Source organism: Carettochelys insculpta, chromosome 27 (assembly GCF_033958435.1).
Source record: "Carettochelys insculpta isolate YL-2023 chromosome 27, ASM3395843v1, whole genome shotgun sequence".
NCBI lineage: Eukaryota > Metazoa > Chordata > Testudines > Carettochelyidae > Carettochelys > Carettochelys insculpta.
In genome coordinates this window covers 5069935-5097899 of record NC_134163.1, presented here as the reverse complement: position 1 = coordinate 5097899, position 27965 = coordinate 5069935, and the positions used below count along the sequence as shown (strand labels likewise).

The window sequence follows — 27965 nt, the reverse complement described above, 5'->3', positions numbered from 1 at the left end:
ACCAGGTCGCCGCTCTGCAAATGTCTTTTAACGCAACGCCCTTGAAAAAGGCTGTTGATGCCGCCACCGCCCTAGTGGAATGAGCCCTGGAAGTGGCCGATAAAGGAGTCTTTTTGAGCTCGTAGCACATTTTTATGCAGGATACAATGTGCTTTGAGATTCTCTGCGAGGAGAGACCTTCTCCTTTCGATTTGGGAGCGAGGGAGACTAGGAGTCTATCTGTTTTCCGGAAGGACTTGGTCCTGTCTACGTAGAAGGCTAGCGCCCTCCTCACGTCCAGGAGGTGTAGGCGTGCCTCTTCGTTGGAGTTATGAGGCTTTGGATAAAACGAGGGTAGAACAATAGGTTCGTTAATGTGAAACTCGGAAGAAACTTTGGGAACAAAGGCTGGATGCAGCCGTATGGTTACCGCCTCCTTGGAAAAAACAGTGCAGGGTGGTGTTGCCATGACTGCCGCGAGCTCGCTCACCCTGCGAGCTGACGTAATTGCAAGAAGAAAGGTCGTCTTTATTGTAAGGAGGCGGAGGGGAACCGTGGCCAAGGGCTCGAACGGTGGTCCCATTAGCGTGGTAAGCACCAGGTCCAAGTTCCACGAAGGTGGAATCGGTTTCCGAGGGGGGTATAGGTTTACCAACCCTTTGAGGAACCTGGTAACCATAGGGTGGGCGAACACCGTGTGCCCTTCCTCCTCATGTCTGAACGCTGAGATGGTGGCAAGGTGGACCTTCAACGAGGATAGCGAGAGTCCTCCTCTCTTGAGGTCCAGTAAATACTCTAGTATTGTAGGTATAGGCACCAAAAGGGGGGCCAGCTGTTTGGTAGAACACCAAGCCGTGAAGCGAGTCCATTTTTGCTTGTAGGTCTTCCTGGTGGAAGTCCTCCTGCTACTTTCTAGGACCTGCTGTACTTCCACTGTGCATGTGCTCTCTAGGGAGCTGAGCCATGGATTAACCATGCTTGCAGTCGCAGGCTTTGGGGGTACGGGTGCACTATGGACCCCTGGGCTTGCGTGAGCAGATCCGGCGCCACTGGAAGAGGCATCAGTGGACGGTCCGACATGCGCAGGAGTAGGGGGAACCATTGTTGTCGATCCCATGTTGGGACTATCAGGATCATCCGGGCCCTTTCCCTTCTGGCTTTCTGCAAGACTTTGTGGATCAGCACTGTGGGAGGAAACGCATAAAGCAGGGGGCCCCTCCACGGGATCGCGAACGCGTCCCCCAGGGACCCCCATCCCAGTCCTGCCCTGGAGCAGAATCGTGGGCACTTCTTGTTGTGCTGAGTGGCAAACAGGTCTATCTGGGGAAAACCCCATGCGTGGAAAATCGGCCGTAGCAGATCGGGACGGATCTGCCACTCGTGTGTGAGTGCAAAACGCCTGCTCAGCTGGTCTGCCTTCACATTGTGCGCACCCAGCAAGTATGAGGCTTTCAAGATTATATTGTTGGCGATGCACCAGTTCCATAAGCGGATTGCTTCCGCGCATAAGGCATGGGATCGAGCTCCTCCTTGCCTGTTTATATAAAACATGGTGGAGGTATTGTCTGTACTGATCCCGACGACTTTGCCTTGTATGTGGTCTCGAAAGTGTCTGCAGGCGTTGAACACTGCTCTGAGCTCCAGTATATTTATGTGCAGTGACTGTTCCGTGGGTGACCACAGTCCTTGAGTCACCTCTTCGCCCATGTGCGCTCCCCACCCTATGAGGGAGGCATCTGTAGTGAGAAAAACCGATATCTGCGGCTGGTGGAAGGGTACCCCTGTTAGCAGGTTCCTGGGGTTTACCCACCATTGTAGGGATTTGCGCACTCCGGCTGTGGGCGACACCACCCTGTGAACGGTGTGTACTGCCGGTTTGTATACACTCGCCAGCCAGTGCTGCATGCTGCGCATGTGTAACCTGGCGTTCTGTACTACGAACGTCACCGCTGCCATGTGGCCCAGCAGCTGCAAGCACATCAAGACCGGCACCGTAGGGCTGAAGGTGATGACCTGCACGAGGGAACCGATGGCCTGAAAGTGAGCCTCTGGTAGATACACTCTCGCTGTAACCGAGTTTATGCGAGCCCCTATGAACTCTATGTCCTGTGTGGGGTCTATTTTTGATTTTGCCAGATTGATAACCAGGCCGAGTGAAGAGAACGTGTTTGCTGTGACGCGTATCATGCGCAGAACCTCCCACTTCGAGGCCCCTTTGAGTAGGCAGTCGTCCAGATACGGGAATATAAATACCCCCTCTCTGTGCAGGTAGGCTGACACCACTGCCAAGGTCTTGGTGAAGACTCTGGGGGCCGAGGAGAGGCCAAACGGTAGGACCTTGTATTGGAAGTGTTCGTTGCCTACCATGAACCGGAGGAATCGCCGGTGAGCCGGATGGATAGTTATGTGGAAGTACGCGTCTTGTAAATCGAGGGCTGCGAACCAGTCTCCATCGTCCAGTGCTGTAAGGATGGAGGCGATTGTGGTCATCCGAAAACGTTGCTTGCGCAGGTACCTGTTGAGGCCGCGAAGGTCTAAGATGGGCCTCCAGCCTCCTGTCTTTTTCTCCGTGAGGAAGTACCTGGAGTAGAACCCTTTCCCTTGCAGTTGCTCCGGCACTCTTTCCACTGCCCCTATGAGCATGAGATGGGCCACCTCCTGCCTGAGCCTCGCTACATGGGAGGCCTCCTGGAGGTGGGGCTTGGGTGGAGGTCATGACGGTGGGAGCGACTGGAAGGGGATGGCATACCCCGTGGCTATGATCTCCAGCACCCCTTTGTCTGTGGTGATCCTTTGCCACTGGTCATAGAATGGTCGGAGGCGATGGTGGAATAATCGCTTCGGATGACCTTGTGCGATGGTAGTAATGGCGCAGCCCTGGATCTGTATGTCAAACTTGTGGCCTTTGGCCCCGCCCCAAGGACGCACGGCTCTGTTGGGAACGTCGCCTGGGAGTTCTGTACTGCTGGTGCTGTTGATGTCGCCCTTGCTCGTAACCCCTGTGGTACTGGGGGCGCTGTTGCTGGTACTGGTACCGTCTTTGTTGAGGTTAGTACCTTTTCTTTGTGTATGGAGGGGTGTAAATCCCCAGGGTCCTGAGTGTGGCTCTTGAATCTTTACTGCAATGAAGGACCGAGTCAGTTGATTCAGCAAACAGCTTCTGCGAGTCGAAGGGAAGGTCAACTATCTTCGCCTGCAGATCCCTCGGTATACCCGAAGTCTGGAGCCAGGACTCCCTTCACATCACCACTGCCGTTGCTGTGGAATGTGCTGCTGTGTCTGCAACGTCCAGGGCGATCTGAACTCCCATCCTCGAGGCCGCGTAGCCTTCTTGCACTATGGCCTTGAGCACCGGCTTTTTGTCCTCTGGAAGCGAGTCCATGAGGGAGGTTAACCTGGAATAGTTGTCGAAATTATGGTTCGCTAAGTGCGCTGCGTAATTTGCCATTCGCAACATTAAAGTGGAGGAGGAGTAGACCTTTCTGCCGAACAGCTCTAGCTTCTTAGCATCTTTGTCTGTTCCCCCTGTCCTGAATTGAGATGTCTTTGATCTTTGTTGCGACGACTCCACCACCAAGGAATTTGGCTGTGGGTGGCTGAACAGGAACTCCATGCCCTTCGCCGGCACGAAGTATTTCTTATCCGCTCTCTTTTGGACAGGCGGAATAGTCGCAGGGGTCTGCCATATCGTAGTGGCGGACTCTAAGATCGCTTCATCAAGCAGTATTGCTACTCTGGAGGAGGCCGGAGGTCTCAAATTTTTGAGGAGCTTATGGTGTTTCTCTTGCACCTCTGCTGTCTGGATGCCTTGCGTGAAGGCCACCCTCTTAAACAGCTCTTGAAACTGTTTGAGATCGTCCGGAGGATGGATGTCCCCCGGGGCCGTAGCCTCGTCCGGGGAGGAGAGCGAGGAACCGCTGGGATACGTCTCTCTGGACCCTTCCGGTTCCTGCTGGTGATGGTACACCCTCTCGCTAGAGGTTTGTGAGGGAAAATCTCGGGGTTCCATAACCAGTCCCCCCTGAGATGCTTGAGTCTCTGTCCCCGGTCGCAATTGCCCTCGGGGGTACGAGATCGTCTGTGGGGATCTTTCCCTAGTAGATTGCTGATGGTGTCTATGCCCCGCGTGGTAGGGGCGACCATGGCAGTGTAGGCACTGTTCTTGGGAAGGTGACCTAGACCACTCCCTTGGTGCATACCCTCTGCGTCTGGGGGAGGGAGATCGTCGAGACACTGGAGAGAGCGATTTTGCATAATAGTCCAGTGGTTCAAACCCCAGGAAGGGTGAAGGTGGTCCCAGCCAGGGTGAGGCTGGTTGCAAAAATGGAGAAGGGGGCTCTGGGTAGGCTAGGGGGGACCCCTGCCTTCTGGTTGGAGTCTGCAACATAAGCGGAGGGCTGTGAGAAAGCAACTCCACAGCCCTGTCCGGAGAGGGGCTGCAATGCCTCCTCTTGTGTGCAGCCTTCCCCCTCCCTGGAGGAGGTAACTCCGCCCCCTGACGCACAGGGGATCCCGGCCCTGTCCGCACCGTGCTAGGCACGCTCGAAGGCGGTGCCACACGTGCGGTGTCCTTCGGTGCCTGCAGGCTGCGTGCCTGAGCGCTCTGCACCACTGGTTCCCCGGGGGTCGGTGCCGCTGCCTGCGGTGCCGCCGGTACCGGCGCTTGTTTAGCCGCCGCCCTGCCTACGGTGCGGGGCGGCTGGCTGATTATCGGAGGCTGAGCCGCTTCCACGTGGCTCTCCGTGCTGCCGCCGATCAGCTGTTGCTGCGGCTGGGGGCTGCTCGCTCCTCCCGTCCCGCTCGCTGTTGCTGCCGGCAGGGATCGGGCTGGGGAGGCTTTCCTCCGTTTTTGCGCTGATGGGGTGAGGGAGGCAGCTTTCCTTTTATGGGCCCCGGAGGGTCCCTCCTGCTGCGGCCGCTCCGGCACGTCTGGCTGGAGGGCCTTATCAAAAAGCAGCATTTTAAGCCGCATCTCCCTGTCTCTCCTTGCTCTGGCTGTTAATTTAGCACAGAAGGAGCATTTCTGTGCAACATGGGACTCCCCAAGGCACCTTATGCATAGACTGTGCCCATCGGACGCTGGCATCGCCTCTCGGCAGGACTCACATTTTTTAAATCCTGAAGAGGACATTGTTGGTGAGTCTTTCAGTTGTTAAACGGGTACTTAGCACCTTCTCTGTGCTGTTTTCCCCTTCCGATGGCCTGCCGCAGCAGGAGGGCTGATGGCCCTATGATCCTGGCCTCCGGCGCTTGTTACTGGGACTGGATTGAAGCTGTCCCGCTTGTAGTTCGTTTGTTGCTTTTGTTTTTTTTTTTTTGCAAAAATAACAACCGGCTAACTTGCAGTAGCCTAAGTACTTGAAAAACTTTAAAGAAAAACAGTTAAAGTCATTGAATACGCTACTTGGCCTTAGCCTAGTTCGGATTCCGTCTGCAGCCGACGGCGGTTAAGAGGAACTGGCGGGGACCGGATCGCGCACATGGCCAGGAGCGCGCAAGGGAGCGGTGCGCGCTGGCGCATGCGCGGTCCGGCAGAAACTGCTTGGAAGATCCGATCTGCGGCGCCGGGCAAGCCCGACACCTATTGTGGAGCACCCATGGGGACACTCGAAGAAGAACAGCTCATTACTAATCTTCGAAACGGCTATTTGCGTGGCCATTTCGAAGTTTTGTGCTAGTGTAGATATAGCCATAGAATGGAAAACAAGTGTCTAGGAAGGACCACTGAGGAAAGGGATCTAAGAGTCATAGTGGATCACAAGCAAAATATGAATCAACAGTGTGATGCTGTTGCAAAGAGAGCAAACAAGATTCTGGGATGCACAAACAGGAGTGTTGAGAGCAAGACATGGGAAGTCATTCTTCCGCTCCACTAAGTGCTCATTAGGCCTCAGTTGGAGTGTTGTATCCAGTTCTGGGCACCACATTTCAAGAGAGATTTGGAGAAGGTCCAGAGGAGAGCAACAAGAATGACCAAAGGTCTAAAGTACATGAGCTATGAGGGACGACTGAAAGAACTGGGCTTGTTTAGTTTAGAAAAGAGAAGACTGAGAGGGGACATCATAGCGGTCTTCACATACCTTAAAGAGGGTTACAAGGAAGAGGGAGAAAAATTTTTCTCCTTGGATTCTGCGGATAGGATGAGGAGCAATGGGCTTAAACTGCAGCAAGGGAGGTTTAAGTTGAACATTAGGAGAAACTTCCTAACTGTCAGGGTAGTTAAACACTGGAATAAATTGCCTAGGGAGGTTATAGAATCTCCACCACTGGAGATATTTAACAGCAGGTTAGACAGACATCTTTTGAGAACAGTCTAGATGGTGCTTGGTCCTGCTGCAAGGGCCAGGGGCTGGACTTAATGATCTCTTAAGGTCCCTTCCAGCTCTAGTGTTCTATGATTCTAAGTCTGTTCTACACTGTGTCCTTGTCAGCTAATAAACCTTCTGTTCTCCCTGCTGAATGGGAGTCACATCTGACAGTGACTGGGGGGTGCAGGGCATGGGAACCCCCCAATCTGTGACAGCCACACACCCCTGCCAATCGGGAGATGGCTGCCAGCTCCTCTGGGCCCAATCCGCAACCAGCAGAGCCAGTCCAGGGTGGAGAATCAGGCTGTGAAGGAGAGCTGGTCACAGGATGGGGTAAAGGGGGCCGCTCGGAGGAAAGCTGCTGCACTTGGGAGCTTGGAGCTGAGATTCTTGTTAACCAGGAGCTGAGAGGAAAGCAGCTCTGTCCCCAGCAAAAGCTTTCCAAAGCCTCACTTGGGTGAAGCGCTCAGGGAGCATGTGAGCGCCACCCCATCCCCCAGAGCCCCCTGCCTGTCACACAGCCTTTGCACATGGCAGAGTGGAGGGCAGCCAGGCTGGGCTCCCTGGCCCCACTCACAGGGTCGGTCTGGTACTCGCGGCTGTACAGCTCGTGGCAGTTGTTGAAGATGTACTCGTAGGTGGAGTTGAGGCAGGCTTTCACGCAGTCCTTCACCACCTGGCTGGCCCGGGGTGGGCTCTGCAGTTCCTGCACCTGCGGGATGGGGAAGGGAGACGGGTTGCGTGTTGCAATGCCTGTCTCCCCAGACTGATTCCTCCAGGAGCTCAGGCTGTTCAGGCTCAGCTGCCAGTGGGGAGACTCCACACCACAGGGAGCTGCCATGGGATGCATCACAGGTCCCCCTAGTTATGCTAGGAGCCTCACTCAGTGCCCACATCCCTTTTCCTCAGCACAACACCCCTGGGGCTGAGACCCCTCCTGGCCCACCAGCTGGCCAGGCAGACCCATGGCACGGGAGTGCTACAACTCCTGTCGGGCTCTGGCTCAGCTTCTCAGTTGCATTCTGCAAGCAGCGGCTACTCTCGCCCCTGTGGGGTTCTTCCCTTTGACTGGGAGCCAGCCAGCAGGCCTGGGTGTTACCTTCATTCGGAAGAAGGTGATGCTAGTTAACAGATCCACTGTGGACTTGAGATCCTGAAGCCTCTCTGGGCTGCTAGCTGGGAAGTTGTTCTGGAAAGAGAGAGACAATTAGTGGGCTGCATGACGGGGAGGAGAGCAAGGGGGTGGGGAAGGGGAGAAGACGGGTGGATGGACAGACACCCAGCTGGCATTTCAGAGCCCCCTAAGGGCTTAACACCAATCCTGCTCCCACTGAGGCAAATGGAAAAACTCCCAGTCACATCCCCAGTGCTCCAAGCTGAGCAGAACTCTTCCCATAGCTGTGGAAACTGAGGCACATAACGGGGATGTGGCAGTAACAGAAACAGCCCTTGAGAGGCTCTAGGCTGGTGGCAGGAGACTGCTCACACAAGGCACGAGGCTGCAGGTGATCACAGAGCTGCTCTGAAGCCTGGTTAAAAGACTGCCAGCACTCCCCCGCACGTGTGGGGCTCATCCCCTTACCCGATACATGGACAGGTCGATCCGGAGCGAGTTGTGTAGCTGGTCCAGCAGCTTCACGAAGCGCTCCTTCTGCAAAGACACATCCCGGTGCCAGGTAAATGAGAGCACGGTGACCAGTGCCTATTCCCCCTCCTCACTCCAGCCCATTCCCAGGGCAAGGCTGACCGGTCTGCCCCCCGGCCCTTTGCAGCTGCCCCCTGCGGAGGGGCTGCCATAGGCAGGGTGGGTTTCAGCAGAGCTGTGCTAGGTGAGGGGAGCATGTTTATCAAAGCTGGCTCTGATCTCTCTGGTATGCTTAGTGCTAGCCAGGTCATCAGCCCATCCTGTCTGGTGACACTGGGATGGGAGTTAGAGAGAACTGCCTGGGCTGAGCCCAGTAGCCTCAATAGAGTATCTCCTTTAGATCCACTGCAGTGGAGTCTGGGGGTCTCCTCTGCCACTGGCTCTGCTAGCAGGTACATAGCCCTAAACTGGGCTGTAACATAGGTGGAACATTTCAAGAATGATGTGGACAAACTGGGAAGTCCAGAGAAGAGCAACAAGGATGAAAGGCCCAGGAAACATGACCTATGAGTAGGGGTCCTGCTATTTTTATTTTCCATCCAGGGTGGAATGAATTTTGTCACATGCACTGAGGCATGTGCAAATGTGCACCACCAGGAGACACACAGGCTGCCAGCTGTGGACGCTCAGCTAATCAGCTGACTGGCAGCCGAATCACTCCTGGGTGGCCACCCAAGTACTCAGTGTACAGGGAACACTGCCCATGAGGGAAGATGGAAAAACCCCTGCATTTATTTAATTGGAGAAATGAAGACAGAGTGGCCTGGATAACAGTTTTCAAATACAAAAAAGGGTGTTACAAGGAGGTAGGAGGAAAATTGCTCTCCTTAGCCTCTGAGGACAGGACAGGAAGCAATAGGCTTGAATTGCAGCCAAGCAGGTTTAGGTTAAACATTAGGGAAAAACTTCCTTTCAGAACAGAAAAGCACTGGAATAAATTACCCAGGAGGTTGTAGAATCTCCATCTTTGTGGGGTTTTAAGAGCAAGTCAGACAAACACCCATCAGGGATGGCCTAGATAATGCTCAGTCCTGCTGGGAGCACAGAGGACAGGACAAGAAAACCTCTTGAGGTCTCTTCCAGTTGTACAGTTCTATCATGCCACCTTAAATGGGCCTGAAGTCTCTACTCAGTGAGACCGGTGGGAACTTTTCCACAATAAACACCAACAGCTGGAATCTGGCTGTAAATCTGGAGTGATTCCACTGAATTCTCTGGAGTCACTTTACACCACAGGACAGCAGAGACCTAAGCCAGGACATTCAGGCTACAGCTTGTGCCCCATAAGCACTCAATAAATAATGAACACTAGTAACTAAGCTCTGTCGGTAGGTAGATGCCCCATTGCCCAGCAGCCAGTATGGAAAGGGACTGAGCCTGTGCCTAAAAGATTGCCAAGATGGCCAGGATGCTGGCCCCCCGCTGGGACGTGCTATCCTGCCTGTACTGCTGTTTGCAAGGCCTGGCTGTGAAAGAAGGGAATTGCTAGCAGGGACTTTGATGGGTTGTTGCAGAATTACACTGGGTGAACAGAGATCAGGAACTGAACCAGCATTTTAACTTAACTAACCTTGAACATGTTAATCATCCCTTCCTGGGGTTAATTTCTAGCCCCATGTCCTAGCACTTACACACATACTTTCCCTTACACACATGAAAACTCCCCTGAGATCAGTCAGTCAAATATATGCCCTGGTCACTGCAGGATCAAAGCCCTAATGCAAAATGGAGGTTTGTCCAAACTGGATGGGTTGGGGAGTTTGGGGTTCTGCTGAGACCCACAGAACCAGGGTGGTTTCACCAAGAACTAGCTGGGCCATGCAAAATACACAGGGGGCATTGGTGAAAACACTGAGGGTTTTGCTAGGGCTGTGCACCTATGAAGATCTGCTTTCTGCTGGTGGGTAGCAGGAGGGGTTTTTGGCATCAACAGGGTAATTTTTTTTTATGATTTCACTGCAATTTTTTCAAGTGGTCAAAAATGAGCCATAGAATCCTACAACACTAGAACTGGAAGGGACCTCAAGAGGTCATCATGTCCAGCCCCTGCACTCACAGCAGTGCCAAGCACTGTCCAGAGTCTGTAGACCATCCCTGATAAGTGCCTGTCTAACCTGCTTTTAAATATCTCCAGCAATGGAGTTTCCACAGCCTCCCGAGGTACCTTATTCCAGTGTTTAACCACCCTGACAGTTAGGAAGTTTCTCCTAATGTTCAACCTAAACCTCCCTTGCTGCAGGTTAAGCCCATTGCTCCTTGTTCTATCCTCAGAGGCCAAGGAGAACAATTTTTCTCCCTCCTCCTTGTAATCCCCTTTTAAGTACTTGAAAACCACTGTCATGTCCACATTTCACTCAAAGCTTCCAGTGCTTTTAAAAGCAATTTTTTTTACCCCTTTTGGTGAAATATTTGCACCAATAGTTGATTCCAAGATAAATTGTCCCGCTTTCCCCGTGGCAGCCAAAGGGGAGCACTGGCCTGTCCATGAAGATGTTTCTGCTATTCCCTCCCCACCAACTCCAGAAAAGAGAAATAGGAAGAAGAGTTCTACGCACCATCGGACTTACCCCGAAATTGGAAGCAGCAAAGCGGTCTGAGGCAGACACATTGGTGGAGGCAGTGGTGTGGGCATAGTAGGCATTGATGTTGGCTAGAAGGGTGCTCATCACCGCTGGCACACCAGGACACATGTACTTGGAGGACAGGCAGGCAAAGTGTCTGCAAGAGAAGACAGGACAGGCTGAAAGCCTGTGGGGGCTGGGGCCAGTGGGGGAGGATTAGAGTTAAGGGTTAGCTTTGGGAAGGGTCTGGGTACGCAGGGTGCAGTGGGGGAAGGCTGTCGGATGGGTTTGCCATGCGAAGGGAGTGCTTTGCAGAGCAAGGTATGTTGGCAGGGGATAGTGCATAGGGTGTGTTCATCTGTTTATGTACATATGTATGTATGCATGCATGCATGTACATACGTACGTATGGGGCGCACCTTGTGCAATGGGTGTGTGTAGGGAGTGGTTTGTACAGTGTGTGGGTGCAATGGGTGTGCAAGGCATGTGTATAGAATGGATGTGTGCATGTGTGGGCAGTGTACAAGGTGTGCGTGCCTGCATGCAGGCTGTATGTGTGTAGGGTGTGTGCATAGTAATGTGTGCAGTGTGTGTATGGTGTGTAGGAGGTGTATGGCAGTGTATGCAGGATGTGCAGAGAATACACTTAGAAGTGTCTGTGGAGTGCGCGGTGTGTGCGCATGTGCAGTGTGTGAGCTGTGTGCAGAATGTGTGTGTGCAGAGTGAGCAGGAGGCAGTGTGTGTGAGGTGTGTGTGCGTGCACAGTTTATGCAGTGTGTGCAGATTGTGCATGTGGCAGTGTGCTCAGAATGTTTGCATGTGCAGTGTATACAGGGTTTGTGTGTGTGCACATGCATGGGGTGTGCATGTGCAGTGTGTGTGGTGTGCTCAGGATGTCCGTGTGTCCAGCCTTTGCATGTGGCAGTGTGTACGCAGGATGTGAAGTGTGATCAGGCTGTATGCATGTGCTCAGGATGTGTGTGTGTGCAGGGTGTGTGCACTCAGGATGTGTGTGTGCACAGTGTGTGCGTGTGCTCCCTTTGCATGGCAAACCCACCCCACAGCCTTCCCCCACTGCACCCTACGTGCTCAGGGTATGTGCGAGCAGGGTGTGAGTGTGCGCTCAGGATGCATGCGCGCAGGGTATGTGGTGTGCTCAGAATATGTGCACACACAGGGTATGCTGGATGTGTATGTCTAGGAGCAGACTGTACTCTGCACCTCTCTTTTAAAGCCAGAGCCAGTCTGACGCTCCCAAGGCACCATGCCCCCTCCCGGCCCATCAGAGTGACCCCAGACGCAGCCAGCCCGGAAGAGGGACATTGCTGGATCACGGTGTTGCTCTGAATGGCGGAACTGTGCTCCTTGCTGGTGCTGTGGAATCGGGGAGTGCAGGAACAGTGGCGGATTAGTGGCTTGTCCTGTTGCGCTCCTGCCCCAACCCCTTATCCTAGCAGGAAGGTAGGGGAGGAGCATGGGGGAAGGACAGGCAGAAGGCGTGAAAAGAGACCCCACTTAGGGGGTTGTGGGGGCCCTCAGGTCAGCCTAACATGCCTCTGTGCAGGGGCACCCGCAGATACTAGTGCACCCCCAGGGTCAGACTGACCAAGTGCTCTGCACCCACCTCGGGGGGAAAGCAAGTGGCCATCCAGGCTCGGGGCTCTTGCTGAGGGGGAATCCCACACCCCACACAGAGACCCAGGGACACTGATGCCTTTCTCCCCTCCTGCGGCACAGGGCAGGGCTCAGCTGCACCACTCGCTGACTTCCAGGGAGCTGCTCTGGTGACCCCACCAAGGAGCTGGCCCCGTCTCTTTAACCTGGGTTAATTTAAACCCTTCCGAGAACCCAGGAGCAGCTGGAGAGACGCACGTCATGGCCTGGTAGATGGACTCCACCCCGTATCTCATGGCGAACTCGTCCACGATCTCCTGGGCCGTCTCGTCAAAGTACACCTTCCAGGCGTCATCCCCCTTGGCCTCAGGGATCTTCACCACCCCGTTGTTCTGGATATCCGTCACAAAGTGGAAGAGGTTCTAGTGCAGGGGACAGAGGAGAGCCCTCAGGACCACCACAAGCAAGGGCTGAATTGGAGAATCAGAGTGCGAGCAGGTCTGAGGTGGGATTATTACACTGCTGTGTATATCGGAGGCCTGGCACTGCCAAGCTGATGTGGCAAAAGGAAAGCTCAGTTCTGCAGCAACCCTGTACCATGGGTGAGCATCTGCACCAGGCAAAGGGGCTGTGCGAACACTGCCTTTTCAACTGGCATGGGTGCATTTGGTGCTGCAGAAGACTTGGTCCGTGGCTGGCATTGGGCAGGGACACTCAGACCTTGGGTGGCGGGGGAGGGGGGTGATTTATAAGGGACCCTAGGAAAACAGGTTGACAAGTCCTAGAGACCAAGCTTCCTACACAGGTCCTTTGAGTGCCAGCTGAGCCACGCTGGCAGGAGGCAGAGAGCAGCAGACTCAGTGCCCATGCTGTGCCCGCTCTGCTGAAGACAGGAGCCCTGTGCTCTCCAGGGCTCTCAGACCAGGCTGCTCAAAGTCACTTGAAACGTGAAGCCATTTGAAACCCAGCATCCTGACTCTTAAAGGCAGCAGGGCAGGGTGGGACAGCTGGGAGCCTGGCTCACCTCGTGCAGGCAGGTATACTGCACATGGTATGGTGCCACCTTCTCCTCTCCCTTTATCTCCACACTGATGTGCAGCCGGATGGCTCCCGACACGGCTGACTTGTCCGTCCGCTTGTCTGAGGGCAGGAGAGCAGGAACCAGCCGAAGCGTTAGCTCACGAATGGCCCTTTGCAACAGCAAAAGGCAGCAGGAGAAGCTGGCTTGGCCATACCCAAGCACAGGTTCACTTCCCAGCCTTGCCCTGAGACCCTGGGGGCTTCAAGCAAATCACTAGACTCAGCTCCTCATTATGGAAGGGGATAAGGTGATTCCCTGCCTTGGTCTATCCAGCTCTCAGATTGAGGACTGTTTCCTGCTGCGTAGGTATGTGCAGCCCGTAGCACAACAGTTCCCACCACCCCTGCTGAGGAAAGATGGACCCAGCTGGGAGCAGGTGCCAAGAAGGGCTGGTACAATGGACAGGGAACCCAAGGGCCTACCTCCTGGGAGGCGAGGAAGGAAGCCCGGCAGGACAAAGGCTGGGACGCCAGGCAGGGAATGGAGCTAAAGGACAGTGCTGGCACAGAAACAATGGGGACCAACAGATCAGGAACAAAGGCAGGCAGGGCTGGAGAAGGAGGTGTCAAACCATTATAGGCAGGAAGCTCTGGAGCAGCCTCCCCTGAGGAGCTCTGGGGACGTAAGTCCTAGCTGGGCTGAAGCTGGAGCTTGCTGTGTTGGACCAGGATTAGCCAGAACCACCTGCTAGCAGGGCTGGGACTCTGGGGCCCAAGGAGTCCCACCAGCCCTTTGGCCTCTAGCTAGTGACACAGTAAGAAATAAATACTGGGCCATGAAGCTCATCTGCAGCAAAACTAATAAATAGAACAGCCCACGCTCAGGCCCGAAGGGAAAGAAGCACATGGGGCGGGGTGGGGCAGGGCGGGGAACAAGCCTTTGAGTTGTATATCGACTACATCACATAGGAGCCAACTCCATGGATGCTCTGGGGCTGGAGCACCCTGGAAGAAAAAGTGGTGAATGCAGAACACCCTCTGGCAGTCCCCCCATCAGCTCCCACATGCCCCCACCGATAGGCCTCAGGCTCAGCAGCAGTCTTCCCTGTAAGTGGAGTGCTGGAGTGGCCACCCAGGAGAGAATCAAACGGTGCTCAGCTGATTGGCAGAGCAGTGTGTGTTTCTCCTGGTGGTGCACCTCCACATATGCAACAAAATGTATTCCTCATGCAGACAGAAAAAATTGTAGGGAACATTGCTCAACACTTCCCCATCCCTCCCTGCACAGCCTGCCAGCTGCAGTCAGCTGCTTTGGGGCCTTTGGGGGGATGGGGAAAGAACTCAGAAGAGGGGGTGGACCTGGGCAGGAAGGGGCAGGAGGGAGCAGGGCCTTGAGGGACAGCTGGAGTTGGAGCAGCATCTGGGACAGAGCTGAGGGCTGCGCACCCTTGACACTTCAGAAAGTTGGCACCTTTGCTGCACCAGGACTGAGGCAGGTGACAGGGGAGATGCATTACCTAGATTGTACCAGACATCCATCTCCCCGCTCAGCGTCCGGACCTCTATGATTGTCTGGCCCAGAAAGTCATCGGACTCCCTCTTAAAGCGCTGCTTGACTCGGGACTTTATATCGTCATCCTCGTCCCAAACCCGCACCTTGATGCGATCAGAGGAGTTATGGCATTCGCTGGGTGGGGGAGAGAGGACAGAAAAATTCCCAGAGCATGGCACGAACCAGGCCAGCCTCCAGAATGGTGGATTCCTAGCAAAGCCGCAACCCCCAACCTCCACTCACCAGCTCATCCCCAGCAAAACCCACACGTTCAACTGAGAGACTCCTTGGACCTCCGCAGTCTGATTTCCAAAGGCTCCTGAGAGCGCTTGAAGTGGGTAACTGCTCGCGGAGCAGCACCCTCTGAGCCTTCACTTCCCTACCATTAACCTCTGCTGACAAGGATCTGTGTCTGCTTTCACTCAACCCAGAGCCCCTCAGCTGGCTGCAGAGGAGTCACTCTGCATTGACACGCAGGGTCTGTTGCCAGACTTCCAGTCCCAAATTTCCATGACAAGTTCTGTATTTATGCACAAATGTCCTGCAGGGGATTTCTGTGTAAATGCAGGCTGCAGGACTTGTCATGGAAATTCCTGGGCCCCAGCCAGGGCTCCTGCAACTGGGGCTCCCCGCCCCAGCCGGCTCCCAGTTGTGGGAACACCAGCTGGAGGGGCAGGTGGAACCTTGTAGTCCCATGGCTGGGAGGCAGCTAGGACACAGGGTCTCTCCCCATCTGGTTGGGCAGCAGTCTGCCAGCTGCAGTAGCCTCCCAGCTGTGAGGCTGTTGGGGTCCCCCCCGGGGGAGCCCACAGCTGGGGCTCCTTCTCCTGCAAACTCTCCCCAAAAATCTGGCAACCCTGGTTTGTCCACAAAGCAAAGAAAATCCCAGGGTAGCCTGGGCCAGCTGACTCAGGCCAGCAGACATCAGCTGCTTCGTTGTGCAGCTCAGGAGCGCGCAAAGTGGGGGATGAGTTCCCTTGGGGGGTGAAATTTTGTAAGGTGGGTGCAGCATGATCAGCTGTTGGGTCTCAGGCTCCTCCCTCTCATTGAAAATGTTGAAATCTGTGACCAGTTTATGTCTGCAGATTCACAGTTCTATACAGATGAACAAAGTTTTTACATTCTACAGACTTGTTTTCTCACACCTGCCAAAAGGGATTTTTTTTTCCATATGAACATAACAAATATCGGTCAGGTTGGATGACATTAGACAGGTTGTGGGGGGAGGAGGGGCTGCTAATTGCAGGGACAAAAAGTGGGACCCAACATAAAAAGTTTGCTCACCCCAGTGTATATTTCCATGCACAGGTCAAGCCCAAACATTGGTCCTAGAGACTGGCTCCTGCCAGAGCCTGATATTTACACAGCAATGGCACAGCTCTAGTGCCTGCACCCCAGAGCCTAAGCACCCAAGCAGCTATCTAGTGGCTGTACAGAGACACCCAAAATCCAGGACCAAGTCTCCAGTTCATTTCCTATCCTAGCACCCAAGCAGATTAGCCAGGCGGACAGCTCAAAAGGAAACTAGCCTTGGGGGCTGACAAAACCTAATCACAAGCAGCTGTGAAGAAGCAACACGAGGCCACATGTGCAGCAGGACAGTCGGGGGCATTAGGGGCAGGGCTAGGAGTAGGATGTAACTTACAAGTGGAAATTCTCCTCCCAGACTGGATTTAGATTTCCATAGATCGTTTTAGTCCTTTTTTTCGTCTTTCCAACCTGGACAGTAACATACGGGTCACTGGAGCCTGTCTTATCCTTTGCCTGCAGGCCCTGGGCACAGACAACTATAACACAACACACACCCCATGCGTACAGAGGCACACATTTATGTGCACATGCACACAGTACCACAGAAACGCAATACACACACAACAGAGAGAACAGACAAAAACAGGGATCAATGGCAGAAACAGAACAAATGGGCAACATGTGATTTTCAAATTGCCCAGCGCTTGAAAGAGGAGCCTGGCATGGCAGGGCATCCATTGCACCCTCCTTGACTGGTGCCAGCCCAATGGGAATTCACTTCCTCTCACCAAAAGCTGCACTCAAGACCCAGTTCCCAAAAGAAGGAGAGCCTGTGGTTCATTTTCTGTCTGCTGCACGGGGCCGGCATAGTCTCTGTGATGGACTAACAGCTAGCAGCAGCAGAATATCTACCCTTGGATGCAGGAGGGACCTGACCCATCCTGCACTCAGATCCACAGCAGGGGACAAATCAGGACTCCAGGGAATGCTCCGTCCTTAGCCAAGGCAGCGGGCTGCAGAGATGGACGTGGGAACCCTGACGCAGTAAAGCTGAGATGCGCTGTGGCTGGCACTTAGGCGTCGATGTGGCATCCCCATGCACTGGCACTGAATGGTGCTAGCCCCAACATCATCCCTGTGTCATGGGGACACCCAGAGCTCTGCAGAGGGATGCGGATTCTGCTCCTGTCCTTGCTCTGGGGCGTGTCCAGAGCTAGCAGGACCCATTGGGCTGGCCCCGCACCTACCTGTGATGCTGATCTTGGCTGACCATTTGGAAGTGCCGTCTAGCACGCTCTGCTTCACGGCCTTCATCTGCTGGGTGTGGGTGGCTTTCGATACAGCAAAGATCTCTTGGATCAGCTCAAAGATCTCGGGCTTGTTCCGCTCCCGGATCTTCATGCGGTCTTTCAGCACCATGATGATATTCTGGGTCCGGTCCTCCGCCCCATGCTTGGAGCTCTTCTCAGCTGCTCCTGGGGGCAATTGGCAGGGGGGCAATGAAGAGGGGAGATTCTAGGGCAGACTGGGAACTGTTCATTCAGGGCCTCCCAAGCTTTCAGGCGGTACTAGTAGTACAGAGTTAATGGGGATATGTAAGTCCCCCTGACTATACTACGGCCAGTATTCCCTGTGGCAGAGTGCTTGGGCAGCTGCTCAGGAGAGATTCAGATGCCACTGACTTGATTAGTGGACTGCCCACAGCTGGCAGCTTGGGCGTCTATGGGTGGTGCACATCAACCTATGCCTTGGTGTGTATAACAAAATTCATTCCACCCAGGATGGACAAAGTTAGCGGCAGCCCTGCTCTGGCCCCCTGCACAGGGTTCTGGAAGACCTCCAAGGCATGCAGACGGTCTGGGATTGGAACACTTGGGGTCTCCTGATGCCCAGCCAGAAACACCCACCGAGGCCCAAAGACACGAGGCTGTGCCCCTTACTCTGTAGGCAGTCTGCGTTGAGCAGGTCTTGGCACTTTTCATGGCACTTTACTCCACATTCGGTACAGCGCATGCCCTGCCGGGCGATGCCCCACAGGAGGCCCTCGCACTCGTAGCAGTAGGTGGGGGTGGTGGCAGTCCACACCTCGAAGTTGTGGGGGGTCGTGGAGGAGATGGGATAGATTAAGGCTTGAAGGGTCTTCTTGTAAACATGGTTTTTCTAAGCAGAGAAGTAGGAAGGGGAGGAGGAAACACTCAGGCCACAGAGATTCTCATCTGACGGTGGGGGTGGGTGGGGCGGGGCAAGGCTGCTCCCAGCCAGCGACAGACCCCAGAGGTGGTGCTTATCAACAGTTGGCTCCATCCCTGCCATACTGGCATGCAGACCTTCCCCTGCCACTGAGGTGCAGCCAGCTCTGGGGTGGAACGCAGCCGCTGTTTAACAGCGCACAGCAACCAGCTGGTCAATAAAGGACACCAGAGCTAGAGGACAGAATACAACAGCCTTCCTGGGATTAGCCCAATTCTCACCCCAGCTGGGAGCTCCTCAATAATCACAAGTGGGCTGGTTCTTTTTCCCCTTTTGAGAGAGAACACACCTCTCACGCACAACGGCCTGGTAGCCACCCTGGCCTTAAGAACAAGCAAGCTCCCCTGCAGCACCCAGCTCTTCCTTGGCAGGGTCCCGCCCCAGGGCTGATGCCACCTGACCCTACTTTGCCTGTGCAGTCTGACAGGCTGGAGCCCACAGCAGCAAAGTAAGAGCTGCCTAGGGGGAGCACTTACTAGCTCTTCATTGTTTAAGGTGCTTGATGCTAGTGCTGACGTGATACCGGCTTTCCTGGACTGGACCAGCGACTGTTGGAGAGAAACAGACTCAAAGAGTGTATCAGCTGGGAGGGGTCACTGCCAGTCCTGCTGCCCGTCTGCTGGTGGTGAGCTTTGCAAAGCAACGTTTTCAGGGTCAACAAACTCAGCCCCTCTGTGTGGTGGAAACAGCCGCACCTTTGGAGCATCTCTCGGGCCGTGCCCCAGCAGCGCCGGACCCTTCCCAGGCCAGGTTGTCAAACTGCTCAGGAAATTGGATGGCCCTGCAAGGTGCTGCCACTGCAGCTCAAGGCAGAGGAAATGACTAAGCACACCCCGGCCATGTGCCCTTGAGGTGCAAGTGCCATAACCTGGGTGGGGAGAGTTAAGCTTTGCAACATGGAGACCTCATCTCTGACAACGGCCAACTGGTGAGTTCCTCAGAGCCAGGTGTGCGACACCTATCTGTCACCCATCCTGCAGGGATCTCTTAGGACCCAGCTCACCCTGGCCTCAGTGCCCATCCTCATTCAAACAGTTTGGGGTGGTCTCAGTGGGGAAAGAACTACTGACCTCCAGATCCTTCCCCCAGCCCCGAATCTACAACTCATGGGTCACCCAGGCCACACCATGAAGGAGCTGCTCATGAACCTGGTGACATATTAAAACCCCAAATATTTTCGTTAAGAAACAGGACAAGGGAGGAAAATCCAATGAGAGACAAGGTCAGACTTACCATAGCCTGCGAGGGAGCCCAGAGCCAGAGGTAAGGAAAGCAAAAGACAGTAACATCAGCCATTGCAAACAGGGAAGTCAAGCCCTACTTCCTTTCTGTCTCTTGTAGGGAGTCAATGGGTAAACAGCACCAAATTCTACTCTCCTTCTGGGTATCTCTATGCTGTTTTTCCCCATTCAGCCAGGACCTGGACCTAGAATTAGCTGCAGTGCCTTGGGCCTGCCTTTTGCACCTAAGGACTTGCATGACCCTCTCAACTCCATCCAGATGCTCCAAGGGGCTCAGTATGAGTGGCACAACATGGCCTAGGCCAGAGGAAGCAGGTTTAAGATTCAGGTGTGGAACTGAGCCAGTGACAGAGGCTGGAGCAGGGTCTCTCTACCACTCTTGGGGCAACAGCACATTCCTCTCTGAGAAGAGAGGCTGTGAGCTCCACCTGTATTCATCAGGGCACAGCGGCTAGCAGGGTCAACAAGAACCCCATGACGTTGGCGTTTCAGAGATCAGCCAGCAGAGGATGCCTGGCTGCTAGAGATAAAACTGTCCCCGGTGGATTGGGCTAAAATGCATCCCAGTGCAGTTGCCAGGAGCCTGCCCATCACAGCCAATAGTGATCTTCCTGGCTGGCCATACCCCTACAGCCCAGTACACCCTCCATCCCCACCTCCTGCCCAACCCAGGATCGCTCCATCACTGAGACAAACACAACACTCAGCGTGGGGCATCAGCGGCAGCATACCCTCCCAGGGCCAGGGCAAGAGCAGCACGCGGGCACCCCGCAGACAAGGCAGCAAAAGGAACAAGGTGAGGCAGCTTGGGTGGAGAGAAACACAAGGACAACAGAATCCCAGGGGTGGTGGGCAAAGCACGACCCCCCCAATGGGTTAAAGAGGGGGAGGAAAAGGCAAAGGGGAAGCCTAGATGAGAAGGCAACAAGGGGTCTGGTTTCAAATTTTGTCCTTTTTGTCACCAGTGAAAATAACCACAAGCAGGGGGTGTGTAACAGGTGCACTCTGCGCTGCCGGGAGTCTGCCAGGGCTTGGATGAGACTTGGCACTGCAGCATACTGTGAATTACAGTAGGGCACATAGCGGTGTATAGCCTGTCACCCCTGGGAGTGTGGCACATGCAGTGACATATGCCCTCTGGCTTACACAGGAGCACTGGCTGCAGCAGTGACCCATAGGGGTGCACAATCTGCGAATGACGGGAGCATGCTGGCCAGAGAAGTTAATCAGAGGAGTGTTCTGGCTATGATGATATATACCAATACGTACGGCAGTGTGCACGTGTGTGTGTTGTATATTGCAGCGTATGGCTTTGATGACAAAAGCACACTCGCTCCAGTGGTACAGTGTGAATTGTGGGGTCATGCTCTATAAAGTGGCATATACACAATGAGTTATGAGCGTGTCTTGAGTACAGCAGAAGACGCAGTGACCTGTGGCAAAGCACGGTACAGTGCCATCACACGTGCCGTGCATTATGGGAATGCACTGGAGGGTGTAGCACATGTGCTCTGAGTTAGGGTAATGACTATGATGGTGCCATTTAGGTGCTGGGAGTTATGGTGATGTGCTTGTATGGCGCAGTCTGTGGCCTGTGAGTTAGAGGCATACAGTGTTCAGTGCCATCTATGTGCTGTGAACTAGGGATGCGCTGGAGGGTGCAGCTTATGTGCACTGAATGGTGACACTGAGGTGCTGTGAGTTATGAGAACGGGCTGGGAGGTGCCATCTCCCTGCTGAGAAGATCACATTGCCCTTGTGAAGGGATCCAGGAACAAAACTGGAAACCAAGTGTTACCACAGAAGGACTCAGACTGATGCCCCATACTGGGCAAGGCCCCTAGAACTCTGTTAAAGAGAGAGCACCCTCTTGAACACTGACCTTCTCTGCACTCTCCGAGCAGGCTGGCTCATTGCCCAGGCACCAAAGGGACAGATCCCCCAGGGGCCACAGCCATGCTAATGTAACCCCCACAGGTGGGCTTGAACCTGGGACCTCTGAGCTTAGCACAGGAGCATCTACAGTTGGAGCTAAAAGCCAGTGGGTGCTCACTGCAGGCTGGATGGGATTCAGCGTATCTCTGTGTAAGTGGTCTAGGTGCCAGTTCATGGGACAGCAAACCATACCCACAGGTGTGTGCTTTATACTAACCACCAACTCCTATCTAGGGCAGAAGATGAGACCATCGGAAGGAAGTCCCAGAAATGTCAGGCTGGTAGAGGCCTGAAGAGGTCACTTAGTTCAGCCCTGCACACAGCCACCACCAAGTCTACCTAGACCTTCCCTGACAGACATGCATCCAGCCTGTTCATAAAGGCTCCAGGGACAGGGATCACTCACCCCTCCCGGACGCCTCTCCCAGACACACACTAGCCTCCAAGTCAGAAAGGTTTGCCTGGCAGCTACCAAACCCTCCCTGGCAACAAGCGAAGCCAATCCCTTCTGTCCTTCCCCCTTCTGGCAGCCCTGGAGTACAAGCTCACCATCCTTTCTAGCAGGTTGTACAGTTAAGGATGGCTCTTCTGTGCCCCCTCAGCCTCCTCAGCTGTAGCCTCAGAAGAGCCCACAGGAGCTTGGCCACCTGCCAAAGAGCCACAGTGCAGTGTGAGATGCTACTCAGGCATGACAGCCGGGCCCAGGCTGAGGACTCCGGATCCAAACCTGTTCCAGCTCTCAACTCAGGCCCATCCAGCAGCCAAGTCACCTCACTTTCTGGCTTTCCCTCAGCTAATGTTTGAGACTGTCAGGATCTCTCCTGCCTCTGCATGTCTTGGGTCTCCCCTGTAATTCATCCACTTGCATGCAGCCAGCGGCTGGGGAGATGTGTAAGCAGAGGCTGTTGCTCTGCTGGCTGCCCATGTCTGCAGGCTGGCTGTCATGGAAAAGCTAATATCTGAAGGGACTTGGAGTGAAATCCTGGCCCCACAGTGTCTGGGTGTCTCTCACCTTGGCCTGCCTCAGTAGGGCTCCACGGCCAGCACTGTGGCAGATGGGCTGGGCTGGCAACACAGGAGTGGGGCTCCTGGGGGTGGGCAGCTGACTCCTCATTTTTTGCATGCTTGCTCTGTGTTCAGAGGGGGCTTGCAGGAGCCTGTACTGCCCATGGTGCCAGGGAGTGACTCCCACATGAAGATGTGCCAATACCGGCACACCCAGGCTGCCAGGAATCAAGGCCTGCAGCAGAGCCAGGCTGCGGCAAGCCTAACAGGTACAGCAGCTCTGGAGCAGCCACCTGACAGGGCAAAGAGGCAGCAGACTAGCTCTTAAACCCAGCAGTTTGGTGGCTACTCAGCACATTCACCTGCAGCTGCAATAACTCCAGTGACCAGCCCTGCTCGAGCCTTGACCTCACCCTAGGTAACTCAGTCCTGACCCTTGGCTCCAGCATCCCACCCTGACTCTGATTCTGGGCTCTGAATTCTGGCTACCGACTGCTGCTCTAGCCACTGATCCTGACTCTTCTTCCAACTACCAGGCATGACTGCCACCCCCTGTCACAGGTCCCTTGTCCCTCCCTGCCCTGTGCTCCAGTTGTCTCTGCTGGAGACAGCCTGCTGGGGCTGGCAGAGGTTTTGAGAGGGTGGGGGAGGGAAGGGTGCTCTCTCCTTAACCCAGAAGCCCACAAGCTCACCAGATCGCTGACTAGTGGGAGGGATTTGCGTCCAGGTTTAATGTCAGGCATGCTGTCAATGCAACGCAGAAACGTTACCGCTGCTCCCCTGCGGGCAACCCAGCCAGCCAGCCAGCACCACAGAAAAAGAACAGAAACACAGCCAGGTTAAACAGTACACAAGGCAACCAGGCAAAGAGCGCCACAGGCAGATCCAAGGGCCTGCAAGAGGGAAGGCTGCTACTGGTGCTGAGTGAGGTGCCCTTCCTGGAGGGGCAGACCCAGCAGCCGTCTAGCTAACCCAGCTAGGGGCAGATGTGCAGCAGATTCCAGCAAGGCACAGCAGACAAGCCAGGGAAGCCGGGGGTATTAGGAGGGCCTCACCAAATCGCTAACTAGGGGGATGGGCTTTCGCTTTCGTATGTCGGGCATGCTGTCAATAATGATCAGACCGCCGCCAGGCCTGGAAGAGAGACAAGAGTCAGTGGGGACAGGAAATGAAGGGCGACCACTCAAGACATCCAGGCATGAGCGCGCGCGCACACACACACACACACACACACACACACAGAGCGACCTCTGCTCTGCCCACTGCTGGCCTGTTCCCCGGCTGCACACCAGGGCGAGGTGCCCTCTCCCAGCGGGAAGTGGAAATGTTCACTGGCTACACTACCCCATGCCCTGCAGAGGTGGGTCTTACAGTTCCACTCCCCGGCTGGCATCCACAGAAAATGCTGCACACTGGGGCTGCCTTTGGGGTGTCTGATTGAGCAGCAGCATTTCACTCCCACTTTGCACAGAAGTAAATAAGGAAGTGAGGTGCTGGGAGCAGGTGATCCAGCCCTCCTGCTCTAGATGGTTTGGTGCAGGACAATCTCCTTTACTACTACACATGCGGTAGACTGGGGTGGCCAACCTACAGCTCTGGAGCCCCACATGGCTCTTTGCTCAATTACATGTGGCTCCTCCTCAGAGCCACCGCCTGGACTGCTCAATGCTGCTCTGCGCATGGGCCCCAGGGCCTGGAGGGAGAAGCACATGGTGGTGGCAGCAGTGGCTCCAGGAAGAGCCAGTCATTGGGTTAGAGTGGGGGAGGGAATGGGGGTGCCTGGCTCTGGGGGAAGGGAGGAGGACTGGGTTAGAGCAGGGGAGCTGGGACTGCCTGGTTCCGGGGAAGAAGAGGGGGATTGTGTTATACTGGGGGGCCTGGATCAGTGGGAGGGCACTGAGCCATGTATTATATATTTACTTGTATCTATCTAGCTATGTCATATATTATATATCTAGACAGACAGCTAGAGAGAGAGATACAAATAAATGTATACTACATGGCTCTTTGCACTCTATCCACAGCTATTTTGGCTCTTTATCTCCAACTGTTTGGCCACCCCTGTGGTAGTGAATTTATGCAGAAAGTTTTCTTGCTAAAAACCTCCTGGGTTTGTTTGAAGTAAGATGTTCAAGTGTAAATTTGGAAAAAAAATCCGTGGATTTTTCCTGCCCGGTGTGACACAACAAGCATTTCTGCCCCTGTTGGCACTCTGGAACAACAGGCAAAGCAGTCCTTTGGAGGGAAAAAGCTGGTTTTTTTTTTTGGGCTTTTGAGTTTCAAGCCACATAAAGCATTTCCCTTTGCGACATCAATTCAAAATACAAATATTTGTTTTCCCCCAAGCAGGCGTTCGGCTCTGGGAGGCGGAAGGGTTGCTGTGGTGAGGGCCTGACAGGAAAGGGAAACGAAAAGACTTGTCTTGTTTGAAATGGAAAATTTCCACGGGAAAAACCTGCTGGGTTTCTGGCTCATTCTGTTAGCTGCTGAAGCCAGGCCAGGAATGCCAGAGACCCTGGCAGCACAGACTGGCATCCAGAGAGAACCCCAGGTGTACCCCTGTTCAGCAGCCTCACTACAGAACACCCTCACCAGTCTCTGCTGCTTAGCTGCATGTCTTCTGAGGGACATGGTGGGAAGGGAGTGTCTCTGACTCCTTCAGACTCCGTCTCTGCATGCAGACCCAGCTGACCAGAGCCTCACTGTACCCATCACAGGGAAAGTGGGCTGATTGACTTGCCTAATTCTCGAGGGACAGCTGGCCTTATGCTGAATCTGTTTGTAGCACTCGTATGGTTGTATTCTGTATATATGTGGCATTATAAGCCTTGGCTCTGGGCTTGTATTTGAAATGTTAGTTTCTGGGAGACCATGGTAGGTGGCGTAGCAGCCTACTGTGAAAGGTTCCTGGTCAGGTGAAGCCGGACTTGACAGAGAAAAGACCTTATCAGTCTCCGACCCATGGCTGAGGAATCTGGCTGTGAACATGTAACCCAGCAGACAGGCAATGGCAGAGTGCCCGGCAAGGACATGGACAGGTGACCTGCTTGTGTGCCAGGCTCCCTCTGGGATGGGCCTCCACACAGAGCAGAACAATGGAATTCCCTCCACGTGGGCCAGAGGATAAAGGGGACCCTGAGGTTCCTCCCTCTGGTCTTCAGTCCCTCTCATCACTTCCAGAGCAACTTTGCTACGAACCGAGCACAGATGGATCGCTGACCCCTCCTAGCAAAGGATGTCTCCAAAGACTTTTATGATAGCAGCTTCTTCCTCCATGGCTGCAAGCCTGCACCAAGCACTTTGTGATCAGTGTGTGTAATCGGATTGTTTTAAAGATTTTACTCTCACCCTATTCTTGGTGTACCCCCTTCCCTTTGCAGTCACTGACCTGTGCCCATTGGACCATGTGATGAAATGAGGTGTGTGAGGATTGTATTCTTCTGGTTAGGTTGCATGTGTGTTTCCTATTGTCCTGTAGTAACAAAGGGTGCCTCAGTTTCCCTAGGCACAGCATCAGTGCACAGTGGTAATCGGAGTTTCGGTGTGATGAGTTCTCATGTGTAGACGACAATGGGACTCCAGACTCTTTGTAACCTGGGCAGCCATGTGACACCTTACTTCCCCAAGAAACAGGGCAAAGGATAGAGGAGGGACCTGGCTGGTTTGAATTGGAACTGGGCTGTTGAGGGAGGCAGTGTCTCTGTCTGGAGAGGGAGAAAGCGGGGTCAGGGGCCCAGGTTAGAGACCTCATCTGGGCCCCTCTCCCCATTATGGATTGTACTGGCAGTGTCTGGTTTCTGTGCTGACAAGTCCCTGACACGTTATAACCCTTCTGCTCTCCCTGTTGAAGGGGAGTCGCATCTGACAGCAATTGGGGGGCTGGGAGGCCTGCTGACCCCACACTGTAACACAACAGCCTACAGAATGGCCAGCTCCGAAAAATCAGACGGGGAGATGTATCTCAGTCCATAGCCAGCCAGCCCGCACCACCCCACCCCATGGGGCCACTCCATAGGGTTCACATATCCCAGCCCGCCCTCCAGTACCAGGGAACATCAGCATTTCCACCACCTCCTTGCCCCCAGGCCTCTACCCCTCACAACAGGCTCAAGTGTCCCACTTGCCACAGGGCTGGAAGAGAGAGAGGTTTCAGGATCGCCTGGTTACTCACCCGCCTTTAAACCACAGCGACTTCGTTTCGCCAGATCCTTCCCCCCGGGCCTGCAGGACAAACAGACAGTCAGCACTGCCTCCTGGCCTGTAGAAGAACCAGGGCAGGCAGTCCGCTGCACTAAGGCACTGGCAGCTGCAGATCTACTAGGCCTGCACTGCGCTGAGGGGCAAGCACTGAACATCATGTTGAGTGGCACTGGGGGCGAGGGATGCTTCCCATGTGGAGGATGCATTGGGAATAACTTGTACCCTAGAGTTCTGTGCAAAACAACAGCGGCATTTTGGCAAGAGCTAAATTCACTGGGTGAAACCAAAGGCCCAGCACTGGCCCAGGAGCGCTGTTGCCCAGAAGTGTGACAAAGCAGGTACCCCTAGACCATGGAGGACGTGTGCTCATGGATTCCAGAAGCAAACTGATCAGAGAGGTTTTACTGCTCTGTCCTGTCCAGAGCTCTTTTGGAGGAGGTTAGACTGGCAGAGCAGCTCCGGCAGGCTGAGTCTGTCTGGGAGGTGCTGCTGCAGAGGGGAGTATGAGGAGGCCAGACATCCATGGCAGACTTTGCTCTCCCCATTGATTTCACACAGCTGGTGGGTGGGCAGCAGAGCCTGAGAGAGAATGGGGTGCAAAGGCCAGTAAAGGCACCCTGTCCTGCGTGTGTGCACGCACACGCACACGCACACACACACGCACATGCACACGCAGGAGGGGCACACAGGCAGTTTCAATCAAACATGCTTACCTGCGTGCCTGCCACCACCCTCCCCTGTGTGGAGGGGAGACGGGACCACAAGGGCCATGGTGATGAGCAACTGAAAAGAGAAGCAGCAGGGGGGGATCGGTGCCCCAGGAGGGGGCGAATCCAGAACCAAAAGAAAAAGAAAAGATGGAGGATGGAGTCTAAAAACAGAACAAAAAACGGTCAACTCAATAAACACAAAGGCAGGTGGTGGGGGGAGCCACATGGACTGGTCAACATCACACGAACCAGACACATCCGGGGGGACGCCCTGCTGCCTCCCTGCAGGCTGGGTTGCCTGCTGCAGCGCTCTGCACTCTTCCCTTCTCTGGCTCAGGGGCCAGGGACAAGTCTACAGCAGCAGCTGGCCACTGGCAGCTGACACAAGCTAGCCTGAATCCAGGGAGTGCAGCTGACAGCAGCAGAACAGTGCAGCGTGGGGGACCCGAGCCCAGGGCAGTCTCTGGGCCTGCACTCAGCCCACTGGCCCACACCGAAACCCATGGGGCCCCGTTACATAGCTGTGCCTGCTGGACTGTAGCCAGTTTGGGGAGGCTGGCCCACACCCGCCCTGCACTCTGTAGATGGATCCTGAAGTCCCAGTTCAGCAAACGGGCCCTGGACTTCACTGGGAGCATGAAGCTCTTCAGAGCACTGCTGGGTGGGGGCATGTGTGATATGAGAAGTCTCCCCC

General features: G+C 54.5%; 1 protein-coding gene across 20 annotated transcripts in view; it reads right to left on the bottom strand.

Moving 5' to 3' along the window:
* Positions 1-27965, bottom strand: part of LOC142002359 (protein unc-13 homolog A-like) — a 131729-nt gene that overhangs the window by 60453 nt on the left and 43311 nt on the right. For 16 of the 20 annotated variants that reach the window (XR_012642648.1, XR_012642658.1, XR_012642654.1 and 13 more), the window contains 11 exons: positions 18657-18728; positions 17871-18090; positions 17178-17405; positions 16325-16466; positions 14645-14814; positions 13132-13247; positions 12366-12529; positions 10488-10650; positions 7870-7938; positions 7387-7476; positions 6865-6999 (listed from right to left, as the gene is read on the bottom strand). Coding sequence is in view for 7 of the 20 variants with exons in the window: in XM_074978419.1 (XP_074834520.1) it covers positions 6865-6999; positions 7387-7476; positions 7870-7938; positions 10488-10650; positions 12366-12529; positions 13132-13247; positions 14645-14814; positions 16325-16466; positions 17178-17405; positions 17871-18090; positions 18657-18728 (1569 nt within the window). In the remaining 13 variants the exon portion in view is untranslated. Of the gene's footprint in view, positions 1-6864; positions 7000-7386; positions 7477-7869; positions 7939-10487; positions 10651-12365; positions 12530-13131; positions 13248-14644; positions 14815-16324; positions 16467-17177; positions 17406-17870; positions 18091-18656; positions 18729-23416; positions 23496-26532; positions 26583-27274; positions 27433-27965 lie in introns of all 20 variants that reach the window. The other 4 variants (XR_012642651.1, XR_012642656.1, XR_012642660.1 and 1 more) reach the window with 3 other exon arrangements.